Here is a 13,539-nt window from a genome sequence, read left to right as displayed (position 1 = left end):
TTCAATCTTGATGGCTTTATTGCAGATGTAGCTCTAAGTGAAAAGAGGAATTTGAAAATTTCATGGCTTACTTCCTACCTCAACAGCATGCTGAAATGCATACAGAGAAAATGATTAATAAAATGCTTGATGAAAACCATGTTGACTCCCCTGAGTTCTTTACATATTGATCATTAACTTTTTGTATGTATATTTCAAAATTCCTCAAGGTGCTCTAATTTTCTTGAGAGCAAATTCTTGTTTTACCCTTGCTTGTATCCTTCAGAATAACTGCAACTTTGTTCACTCTTGGTTTATTAATAATATATAAAATAGTTTTGGTGAAAGAACACTTAGAATCTTAGACTAAATATATAAAATAAAGAGTGGCAGCTAAACTGACCAGGTCTAAAGATTTGCTCCTTAATTATCATGACTTTGCTAGTTTTGATTATTATTTTTTTTTGTCTTTTGTCTTTTGTCTTTTGTCCCTTTTAGGGCTACACCTGCAGCATATGGAGGTTCCCAGGCTAGGGGTCTAATCGGAGCTGTAGCTGCTGGCCTACGCCAGAGCCGCAGCAATGCCAGATCCAAAAGCCGTGTCTATGACCTACATGACAGCTTATGGCAATGCAGAATCCTTAACCCACTGAGCAAGGCCAGGGATCAAACTGGCAACCTCATGGCTCCTAGTCGGATTTGTTTCCACTGTACCATGATGGGAACTCCTACCTTTGGATTTTTAAATATATTTTGTGTTGTTTCTTATACTGAGTATCCACTTATTTGGTATATAAGACATAATATGTGTTAAACAACTAGCAACTATTAACCTAGAAAAAAATACAAATATCTGTTGACTTAATTAATACTGCCCTAGTTTCAGCTGATAGTATTAAAACTGGATGTTAGCATGTCACAAAAAGACAGGGATCATTTTTTTTTATTATACCTAGTACATAGTATCTGGTATGTGTACAATTAAAAGATTGTTAATCAGATAAAGATATTAAAAATAGCGAAATTTTAGAAATTTTTAAAAACAAAATATTTATCCAAGGGCATTAGTGCATTAGAAAACTAGGTTCTGAATATCTATGCTTGGAAAATACATATTATATTTCTCTTTTACAGATGCATGATGGTATTGATATAATAAAGTCCAAATATAGATATTTTTAATTTAGTTTAATCCAGAGTTTCCCAAATAAACTTGAGAGTGGGACTTCCTTTCCCCTCTCATTGGTCACCATTAACATTCTCTAGAACAGAGTTTCTCAAAGATAATTGTTCAGAAAGATAAGATAAAAAGTTACTAAGCTAAATAATTTTAACAAATTAACTGGTGAAGCAAAGCTTGGCTTCCAAAGGTACTTGCTACACTGTAACAGTAACAGGATTTATCATTTTGCATGTTCAGGTCCACTATTCACAGATGATGACAGAGTCTAGACCTTATCCTACTTTATATCTTTAGTGGTGTCCAGTACAATGACTTAGTCTCAGTAAATAGGTATTAATTAATCTATTTTAAATTCACCAGTTGTACTAAGGCTGCAGTTATTATAAAAATTACATTTCTACTAGGATTTTAGTAAATGCGATAAGGGATTAGCACAGGCTATGCAACACTGCATGTATATTTAAGTTACTTTCTGTCCAGATCTTCCATTTTTTATAGTTAGTAACAGAAGGTATGTGTTCTTTTAATTTTAGTTTAGAACTGGGATAATTCCAAGGTCATCAATTCAGCAAATATTTATTGAGTGGCTACAATTGCCAGTATTATAAAAGGCACTGGACTTATTATTAATGTGCTTGCTTCTGAATTTTGTTATAAAAGTTTTTTATATTACATTTCATTCAGCAAATATTTTTAATGAATCAGGTTTATAGAATAGGTTTGTGATGAGGCTTGAAGATGTAGATGTTATAAATTAGAAAATGTCCAAAAGGTCATCCCAGACATTTCATTCTATAATTGTGCACAAGTACTAAGGGAAATTGATCTGTATTTATTAAGTTAGTTACTTCTTCAAATAATTTCTTTTAAGAAACAAATACTGAAATGAAGAACTTTATATATACATTTTGGAAATCATTTTTACTGTGCAAAATGATAATTTCTTTTTATAACCTTTCTTTACATTGTGCAATAAATCTGCTGCTGTACAAAAACCAGTTGTTTCTAAAAGGGGTGCACAAAACATGAGACTGATGTTTTTAGCACCCTTTTTTGCACTACAATATGGAAAGGATAATACTTACAGATTAAAATATCATTGTATTTTTAATCTGTATTTTACTTTAAAATTTTAAAAATTGAGAATATATGCAATCACAAGTAACAATGGTTTAAGTTTCTAATCTAATGCCTTTGTTTTAATAACACAGTACTGACAAAACTCATTAACTATGAACAAGATAATTTATATTTTATCAATACTAGCTTGATATTCATTTAATAGACTTGAAATGAGTAAATGAGTAATATTAGTGTCATGGAATCCATGTGAAGTCCCATGGTTCTATGACAGTGAAAACAAACTTCATTTATTTATATGTTCTTAAAACTGCTGATTTACAGTACTATGTAGATATATATTCCTTTACTATTCCTCTGTTTGTCCCATGGCCCTCCTGCAGCTTTTGTGAGTTTCAGCCATGTACCACCATCAAAGGAACTGTCTTGCCCTATTTTCTTTCAGAGAAAAGTGTTATAATATTCCCTCCCTTAGTTTTAAATTTTAACTTTGTTACTTTTGACAAAGCCTTTCCTTTGTTCAAATGCAAGGACCCAGTAAAAAGAGCTTTGACATGTTGTGCCTTTTATGTGTGCATTTTTCTGCTTTTACCGATGTCCCGAATTTTGCAAACGATAACGTGTGCCTTCAAGATCTCCTATAAAATGCCATTTGTACACTGTATCAAGAACAGTTTAGGACAGCATTACATTCACATGACTCTAAAGTCCAATAAATAATTGATGGGTTCTCAGAAAACCCACAAGTGGGAGAAATGGACGCAAAACAATGCTTTGTTTTCCAGTTTGTTTTTCATAAATCTTCCCCCATACACACCCACTGGCTTACCTGCAGGGTAGCGCTCAATCACTGGCCAGCTGTCCACCTGTAACGTGGCATTGCCGCCACTCCTCGTGAAACGGACTACATGGTATTTCCCATCGTTAATGATTGCATTGGACTCTTCGATGGCGATGTCATCTGTCCCAACATTAAATTTAACTCCAATTTTTCCTTGATGCTGGAAGGGAGTAAAAAGAGTCATGTGAAGTTGTGTTGATTCATCAGCAGTTAATGAGCATTACATACAGGATATTGCTCAAGAGCACTTGAGAACAATCACTGCTTTCCTCCGATTTTACTTCTGAAAAACTCATGCAAGAATTTTGGCATTTGGGTAAATCTGCAGCATCTCTTCATAGACAACTGATATTCTAAAAGACACACTATCAAGATAAACGAGCTGCCTTCTTCTCAGAGGTTGCCGCAGACAAGGTACATGGCTGCCTGTGTGAAAGGATGTCCTTTCATGTTTTTAACATAGCCCCTTTAATCCACTCCTTCCATTTCACAAGAAAAATAAGGCTTGAAAATTGCCCTTTTAATAACTGGTGAAATCAGAGCATTGGAGGCTATGTACAGCCAATAGACAAAGACTCACAACACAGAAAACCACTCTAAAGCGTATGGCCACACAGATAGGCATTTAATGAGTACATCAAATGCTAAGAGCCTGAAATTTACTCCATTTCTTTATTTTACTGAAGATGAAACCATGACACAGGAAGGTGCAATGACTCGTTCAAGGTTATATAACTAAATAAAGAGATTCTAGAGTTAGAATTCAGTTCCCTCATTCTTAGTTTATACTTAAGATGCAAACTATTACATTTAGAATGGACAAGCAAACAGGTCCTGCTGTATAGCACAGGGAACTATAGGGAACTATATCCAGTCTCTTGGGATAGACCATAACGGAAGATAAAATGAAAAAAAGAGATAATGTATATATGTGTATGACTGGGTCACTATGGTGTACAGCAGAAATTGAATCAACACTGTAAATCAATTATACCCTAATAAAAATAATTTAATTTTAAAAATATAGCTAAGCTAGGATGAAGTGAAGATATGGTTATCTAAAACTAACTTCCTCTCTGAATTATGCAAAGCAGCATTAGAAATGATTCTAAGCACACAGTTTGTGGCTGGTAACTTGAGAATTTCATACTACAAGGCAGCAAAGAGAAAGATGTGCTTATGTCCTCTGCCTCTGAGGAGCCTTTTCTAATAGCATGAGTTCAGATGATATTTAAAACATGTGGACTTGCCCTTCATCAGGAGCATTGGATATTTGTACTGTGGCCACTTAGAGTACATAACCTCAAGCTATCTACAGCTCACCTGTTATCAAAACTCAGTTGAGAGGAACAACATGAGGGAAAGGGGGTATAAAGGACATATAGTTCATTCATTTCTGCAGAAATTTAAAATTAGAATATCAGAAACCTGAAGATGTGAATCACATCCTTTTGACTTCCTGCTGGGTTCTCATAACTAAACTAGGAAGCAATAATGTGGCATAGGCTTACACTGAGAGTCACTGTAAAAAAAAAAGAAAAAGAAAAAAATATCTTGTATAATACTACATTAATTGGAGGGAAGTATTTAAACGTTATTCAGGACAATGATCACTGTTATTTGGGACAGTGATCACTGTCATTGTCCCTTTTTCTTTTTCGTATTCTTAGTCCTTAGTGTCCATAAGGATCTTTCTTTTTTTTTTTTTTTTTGTCTTTTTGCCATTTCTTGGGCCGCTCCCGTGGCATATGGAGGTTCCCAGGCTAGGGGTCGAATCGGAGCTGTAAACACTGGCCTATGCCAGAGCCACAGCAACACGGGATCCGAGCCGCGTCTGCAACCTACACCACAGCTCACGGCAACGCCGGATTGTTAACCCACTGAGCAAGGGCAGGGATCAAACCCTCAACCTCATGGTTCCTAGTCGGATTCGTTAACCACTGCGCCACGACGGGAACTCCGAGGATCTTTCTTATAATAGATTAATATGGTTTTTATTTTGTTATGTTTTGATTTGTTTTAGGCTTGATGGACAGTATAACTTAAAATAGCACATTCTTTCTGACTTTGGTTATTAGGAACTCGGAGTGAAAATGAGTAGGGAAATTTTACTAGCTGCATAGATTTCTGCTACACTGTTTTCCCCGGGATAATTTTTATTTGTCATTTTTTTTTAATATCCTTAAATATATGCCACTATAAGACATTTCAGTTTTTTTTGTAGACTGATTCAGGAGATAAACAACAGAATTCCAATAAACACTAACATTATAAAGACTTTTTTAGACCTTTTTTTTTTTTAGCATAGGTCTTTTGTGAAAGAACTCATTATTTTTTCATTTTGGTAGAATTCCTATTTGCTCATTTTTAGTAAATTATTTTAACATAGTATATTTATATATTAACACATGTGTGACATTACTTCACTGGAAAATTTTTTAAGATTCTTATTTAAGAGGTTTATTAGGTTATCTCTATTTAAACAACACCTCTATAGTGTTCTAAACATTTTACAAATATTAACTCTAATGTTTCTCCTAACAGACCCAATAGAGAGGTGCCATTTTATCTCCATTTGACAGATGAGGAAACTGAAGCACAGAGTGATTAAGAAACTTGGATAAGGTCACAAAGCTAGAAAGAGAAAAGCCGCAATTTTGAACCCAGACAGTCAGACTCCAGAGACTGAGATCCTTATCATCACGCTAGGCTAAACTTTAGGAATATTGAGCTGTCCTCTAGCTGCTGTCAGTAGATTTGGTAAACTTGGTTGCTCTTTGTTACCTGTTTTTTTGTTTGTTTGTTTTTTGTTTTGTTTTTGTTTTTGTTTTCTTTTTAGGCCACACCTGCAGCATATGGAAGTTCCCAGGCTTGGGGGTGAATTGCTGCTGTAGCTATTGACCTACGCTACAGCCGTGGCAACTCAAGATCTGAGCTGCATCTGCAACCTACACTGCAACCTACAGTAACACCAGATCCTTAACCCACTGAGTGAGGCCAGAGATCAAACCCACATCCTCATGGACACTATGTTGGGTTCTTAACCCACTGAGTCACAACAGGAACTCCCTTTGTTACCTGTTTTATATTTCCTACTAGAGTAGGATCACCATGGAACTTTGTATTATGCTTTTCAGGCTGTACATATGTATCAATCAATGCATAGTTAAAATAACTCTATAGAGGACAGTAAGCAATTGAAATGTGGATAATAGGATCTTGACATGGACTTAGTTTCAGTTTCAATCTTGAGGTGATAATAGGTAAAACAAAAACAAAAACGAAAACAGACTGCTATTTTAATTTTACAAATTGAGGTACAAGATTGCCTAAGCCAAAGGAGAGCATTGAAAACTGCTTTTGGGACCTTGAATTAATTACCTATTTGTGGCCCATTAAAGAGGCAAGAAAGACCAAGAGGAGATTGACAATTAGAAGAGGATTTGGGGGGAGAATTGGGATGTGATGATTTGCATGTACTTCCAAGGTAGGAGGTTACTTTTCCCCTTATTTTAAGTGTGGAGGGAAAAGACTTCAATGCAAGTCTCAGAAAGTTTGAAAGATGGGCTCCTGGACCTTGGTGGTGGTCGATGGTGTAACTGGCAATCCCAGTTGCCCTTGCCTGGGAGTTGACTCTTGCCTGACAAATCTTCAAGGGGAGAAACTATGAGGGGCTGATGCTCTGATGGCAGAGCCAGGAGTAGTTACTGCTCCAGACCCCACCTACGCATTAGTTAGAAGAAGGAACGTGCGAGCATTACCCTTGGACCATGGATTGGAGAACACCATAGAATTGTGTTGTATCCTGTTCAAGAGGGTCCCTGGGGAGAGAGGTGATGGGTAGTGAAGAGAACTCGACAGAGAAACCTGGAGTTGCCTCGGTGGAACTGAGGCAGAAATTCTAAGTGACCACATGAAGGAGGTATATTTACTTACCTCAAGGGAATTTCAGGTAAAGAAATTCCAATGATGTGGTTAAGAGCACCAAAAACCCCACCAAAAGGCCCCTCCAAAAATGCCCCCAAGTCCATTTTAAGCATGGGCTAAATCCAGATAAATGATTACTATTTTGTTAGCCAAGTAAGATAATTTCTGCCCCTTATCTCTTCCTTCTCCTGTTTCATCCCTAAAGGAGGCAGAGAGAAGGAGAAGCAAACATGATGGAAACAAGAGAATCCTGTTCCCTCACTCAGTGCAAGTGGCAGCTCCAAGGCAGCCCAAGCAGGGGTAGGTAACGGACTGGATTTAACTAAAGTTGTATTTATTATTACAAAGGAGTGAGCTGAAATTTCTTATGCCTAAAAATGAACAGGTGACTCTTTTACCATCTAAGAATGATCATGGTAGTATTGAGACTTTCCCTAGATTTTACTGCGATCAGAAAGAAATATTCCACAGAACGGGTTTAAACTCCTATTGCATTGTACGAATCAGTTTTCACCATAAAACACGTACATGAGACTATTTGTTACTCTAGAGTTGATTGTCTTAGTGCCTCTTTTATTATAGACATGTATCTCATTCCAGGATAGATGGAAAGATTTCTAAAGTTTTCCACTTGTTCTGATAGGAAGGCAACAACAGGCTATTTTCATCTGAGATCTAATCAATAAGGAGATTCAAGTTCTGTGAATAGATGCATTCCAATGCTAAAGATACAAAATGCAACAAATTCTGAAAAAGGATACTTTACTTTGTCCCTAGATGTTTCTGCAATATGAGATGTAAAATGCTTATTTCCTAGGGTAAAGGAATCCCCAGATTTCTCAGAGATTCATTTCATTCAACATAGTAAAACAAGCTACTGAGAAGCAGTGAGAGTTGTTCATACTTGGAGAGCTTCTGACTTTTAAAAGATGCTCATCTTCCCCTGGACATGTTGGTTTGATCCTTCAACTTCCAAAATTTTTGACAGCTCATGGATTCAGCTCCAGAGTCAACTATATCAGAACTGAATAACACCAAAGTAGGTTCAAACAACAAACTCTACCCTAACTCAGATATTATCTATCCCACCCCAGGTTGCCTCAAGTCCTTGAAAAACAATGTAAGCCTAACAGCCAATGTGTCATTTTTTTCCCTAAACACAAACAAATTAAAGAGGCATATAAACTGCAAAATATTAATTCCATTCAGAAACTATACATATTCTCAAAACACATTCCTCCCATGTTGATAAATAGCAGGTCATTTCAATTATATAAACAATGAAACTTGCTAAACTTTCTTGCCAGTCGATAATTACAATTTAAAAGAATTCATTTCAAATTCTTATTCTTTGGGATTAAATATGATTGTCTCTGGCAAATTCTCATGAATATTACATTAGCAAAACCAGCAGTAATTTCACTGGACATGAACTGATCTTCCAACATTGTATCTTTCTCGAAATGGCTAACTGGCTCACACCATAATTTCAAAAATTTATTATGAGAATATCAGTAATGAGACATTTATAATTTAATGAAGTATTTTCATGGATTCATTAAATAAATAGTGACAAAGGTAATTATTGATTTTTTTCACAAAAGCTCATTTCAGAAAAAGGATTATATTACTAAACTAAGTTAAAAGGAACCATGAAAGATGACACTGGGAAGGAACTTGAACATGTTAGCAGGTGACACTATAATGCATCTCAATTCCATCTGCAATCACATATTCATTTGAAAAGTATTAGTTTTAACTAAGGTTAAGATTAAATAGTATACTCAATATTTTGGGCATACCTCAACCAGGATTTCTGTGTTACAGATACAGATATGTTTCCATCTATATGCATATGAAATAGATCAGGCAGAATACACATATATAAAGCTTTAGCCTGTGTATGGCATACAGATATGTCTATTGCTTTTTTCCCCCTACTCTGGGGCTGTTACAAAGAAGTGTTTGGCTCAACTATGTCCAGGAAAATAGTCAAAAATGGAAAATTATCTGTTTTTTGTTCATTAATTTATTACACTCAGAGTATCACTTAACTAGATGAACAAGGGTGTAACCTAGGACAGTAAGTAGATTAGCAAGGAGGCTTGTTTATGCTCTATAAGCTCCTGCTATGATATAGAATAGAGTTCAACACTCCCAGGGCCCTACTTTGGACAAAAGTTGACGATGTCTTCAAATGTACTCAATGCTTGTATTCATTTCAAAATAAAGAACAATTCCCATGGTTCAAGTCTGCATTGTCAACTGAAATCGGAGACACGTTGCATGGTATATTTTGCTCCTCCAGAGACTAACCCTCACCAGGGAACAGAGGTTTTAAGGCTGAGGAGGACTCTGGGGCCTGCATTGAGTGTTGCTGGAGTCAGTGACACTACATAGTGTCAGAGTCAGACAGCCACCTATTCTCTCACTTCAGAACAAACACAGTGATTCAGATAACTGCTAGTTTAACACCAAGACATTTCCAAATGAATGGCTTAGGGGTCCTACTGGCTGGTAGAGACTGTGTTAACTAATCTAGATGGGCCATAATATTAAGACGTGGCTTGGGTCTAGTGACTTTAACCTGGAACTAAGCTGAAAATGCACCTCCCCCAAAGAAAACCCCCACACCATTCAAAAAACAAGATGCTACTTCTACCCTGTCTCCCATATTCCCCAATGACTAAAATTTTTTTACCTCATTCAGGTAATAAATAAAAATTGAATAAGTAATATGAATTTTGCATTTGCTAAATGGCTAGACAATACAAACATGTCAAGTGTGTTTTCTGCCCTTCAGGAAGTTTTTATTGGAATTGAGAAGATAAACATGCATGCAAGTATTCACACCCACAAAAGAGGTGAAGTACTAGTAGGGAGGATAAGAATCATTCTTAGGGGATAGTCCCAAAGAGCCTTAGGGAGCCTCTGACTGTGCAGCAGGAGCAAGCCAGCATTAGGACAACTATAATACAACCAGTGGATACCAAAGATACCCAGGGACATAGAAGATATGTTCTCTTTGTCTCCTGTCTCTCTTTCCAGGTCTAAGTGCTCACCAGGTACCATGTATTAGCAACATACCAGGAATCTACCTAAAATTCCCAGCTGACCTAAAAGTGTTACTTTCCCTATCTGCTCAGAGAGTTTAAATAATCCGCCCCAAATCATGTAGCTAATACATATCAGTATTGGAAGCCCACCAAGTTGGAGAGATTTTCTAAAATAGAATGTTGTCAATTGTATTTAAGTTCCAGAAGATCTTGAAACCAAGGCATGCTCAGAGAACTGCATCAAGATTAAGGCCACCAAAAAGTATACCTTTCTTTTTGGTTGATTACATTCCACAGCACTATACAATAAGGAACCAGAAGTGGGTGAGATCGAGGGTGATGCTGTTTCAGAAAGATCTTATTTCAGGGTCACACATTCTAAAAAAACAGTTTCTCATCAAATCTTCATTTTCTCATCAAATCTTCAGTAAGGATGGTATACCTTTTCTAATATGTTCCCATTCTGTGAAATGCTAGAGCTCCTTTGATTTCATAAACCTCTATCCTGACGATATCTTCATCCTTTTTCTATAAGAAAAGAAAGCTTATACTCATCTCTTGGTCTTTAGATTGTCTAACAAAACTATATGAGCCCATGACAGTCCTCGCTCATGCACTGCTTTACGTGTTAGTTTTAGCTCCTCAGCCATATTATAAAGAGCTTAAGGGTAATAAACAAGACTGACTTATTCCTTATTGTATCCTTCACAGCACTTTGTGGACTATCTCTACATTCATAATTTTCCAAAACTCTTTAACATACTCATTATTTTTCTTCAATTGGGATCTAATTCACTTTTAAAGTATATACTTTAGTGGTTTTAGAACATTCGCAAGGTCATGTGACCATGATCATTATTTAAGTCCAGAACATTTTCATCATTCTGCAATTTTCTTTTGATGAGATAATGCATATAAAGTTCTTAGCACATTTAATGGCTCTCAGCACCTGTGAGCTCTATTATTATTATTACTCCTTTTACTGTTATTCTTATATTTGTAAAATAATGTTTAACTTTGTGGTAGTTTGATGGAAGTTAATTAAAATAATGCTTGGATGATGTAGCCATCACAGTTTAGTTACAACATATGATATTTCATTCATCTTCACAGCAATTGGTGAAGTAGCATATCTGTTTTGCAAATAAAGAAGCTAAAGCTCAGAAAAGCTGAGAACTGACTAAAGTCAGAGCATCTATCTACCATTTGGCATAAAAGGGAACATTCTAAAATCTCATTATGCTCACCTGTGGGATAAACTGTCCAGCCATTGGTTGTACTGAAGCAGAGTCTGCCTGATTAGACAATGCTTTATGTCCCCTCCCATCTCAATGACACTACCGTTCTAGGTTCTATGAAAATTCTAATGGAGGGCTAAGCATTTAGTACAGAAAGAAAAGAAAAGAAAGCAAGCAAGAAAGAAACTAGTTAATTTTGAAATGACTCAGACACCTAAATTTGAATTTGAGTCAGATTTTTTTTCAACATTTCTAAAATAGCAACAATCTAGGATTATACTACATTTTAAAACTAGGAATTCTTCAATTTATGACAGAAAAGGGGATATCCCACTAGGTTAAGGTTTCAGAGTAATTTTGGAGGCATTTTATAAACCATACTTGATTTTTCCTAAGAAATTATAACTGCTCCTCTCCAGAGAGGATGGAAAGACTTGTCTTTATAGGTAAGAACCCTTGCATTGCCAGGTATGTAGGATGTGGTAGTAGTGGTGAGAGAATAAAGGTCAACAATTTCTCCTTTTGAGGACAGATAGACTTTGAGTTCTGGTGATAATCCCAACCCTTCAATGCCTCCATCTCTTCACACTCTCTCTCCTTAGATGAAAAGATCAAGAATCAGAAGAATATTGGGAGGAAACTAGACCACTAAATGACTAAATGACTGGTGGGTATATATTTGAAAGGGGCAATCACCCTTGTTGATATTCTCAGACTATCTCTATTTTGTTTCTTTCATCAGTTAAACCAATACTGGATTATCCATTATATTTTAAAAGACATTCTTGAACCATTATGAAGTTCTCCACTGTGGTCATGGGTTCAGAAATGTCATCAAGCTTTTTTTGTGGCACTTCCCCATGGTTCAAACAGCATATCTCTGCATGATGCCATATAACTGTAGAACAAAATAAAGCTAACTTATCCTCTTGAGAATCAGAGCCAGCTCATTAAGATCATTAATTCTGCATTTCTATCCACTGAAATAAATAGCAACCATTGTAAAATAAAAATACTTATCTTTAAATGTATCCTTATATATTAAAAAAATTGTGTTCCACCATTAAGCTTCTTTTTTTCCTGAATAATCAAAAAGCAAAAAGCAAACAGAGCAAAAAATAGACATCACCTGATGGCCTTTGTCAGGTTCTTAATTTTTCACAGGTAAGACCTCTGGTTTGAATATTTAGCCCACTGTTCTGCTAATGACAAACCCCTCAGGCTGCTCTATGGAGATCTAAGATCACACTGACTTAAGTTAAGCCTTATTAAAAGTATAGTGGGCTGATCAGATACAGTTTTGGGGGTTTTGTTTATTTTTTTTACTTGTTTTTATTATTTTTGCCTTAAAAACTCTTGGCTGGGTGCTAAATTAGCTTCGATTACATTTTACTGTCATTCAGGAATCCTTGTGCAATAAACATTATATTTCAGGTGCTGATTAAAACCATAACCTTTGTTTCTCTACTTTTCTGATCTCTTGTCTTTAGGACATTACACTGCTTATTGCTACCTCCACCAGGAACTGGACAGGGGTAGGACATGCAGCTCTATCAATTCCAATAGCTGTTGGCATTTCTAGGTATAATCATTTTCCTATAAAGGAGGTCTGGGATTATTTGTGGACTCCATTTACATGTTGTATCCCAGAGCCATCATTTTCATGGAGAGCTGACCATATAATTACAGTCTGCCTCTAATGTTCCAACTTTCCATAGCACAGAGCACATTTTTCAGATGAGAGACAAAACAACTTTGGGTGGTGAATTTTGTCCTCTGCATGGTAAATGTTACCTTAGTAACTAGGTTGTAAGTAAAACTAGCCTTTATTTAAAAAAATCTTTAAAAAACAAAAACATATTAAGAGATATATATAATTATTTCTAATAACTCATTTGATAAATATCTATAAGCTATACATGAAAAAGTTAGTTTAGAAGGTATATTTTTAAAAATTTTGTTTGTAAATTGTGACTTGCAACCAGAAAAATAATAGTGAGGTAATATTTTCAAGTGTGTTTTTAAGATAATGACTTTTAAATAATGCTATCATCATTTCCATAAACCTCAAGCAGAGCCCTAACTTGAAATGCATTTCAATAGAAAAGCTGACTGTGTTACCTTTCTCCTCATTTTTATTGACTTCTAGTCCAGGGCTACCTGTTTACATCCTTAGAAAAAGCAAATGTGTGCATATGGCCAGAGAAATGCTTTCACCAAAAACTATTTTCCGTA

General features: G+C 35.8%; 1 protein-coding gene across 6 annotated transcripts in view; it reads right to left on the bottom strand.

Moving 5' to 3' along the window:
* Positions 1-13,539, bottom strand: part of NRXN1 (neurexin 1) — a 1,110,288-nt gene that overhangs the window by 167,792 nt on the left and 928,957 nt on the right. For 5 of the 6 annotated variants that reach the window (XM_047782102.1, XM_047782099.1, XM_047782100.1 and 2 more), the window contains one exon: positions 3,072-3,243. In XM_047782102.1, the coding sequence (XP_047638058.1) occupies positions 3,072-3,243 (172 nt within the window). Of the gene's footprint in view, positions 1-3,071; positions 3,244-12,020; positions 12,024-12,846; positions 12,852-13,539 lie in introns of those variants that run through there. The other variant, XM_047782101.1, reaches the window with a different exon arrangement.

Source organism: Phacochoerus africanus, chromosome 5, assembly GCF_016906955.1.
Source record: "Phacochoerus africanus isolate WHEZ1 chromosome 5, ROS_Pafr_v1, whole genome shotgun sequence".
In the NCBI taxonomy this organism is placed as follows: domain Eukaryota; kingdom Metazoa; phylum Chordata; class Mammalia; order Artiodactyla; family Suidae; genus Phacochoerus; species Phacochoerus africanus.
Note: the sequence above shows the minus strand (reverse complement) of the source record. Positions and strands in the feature narration are given on the sequence as shown.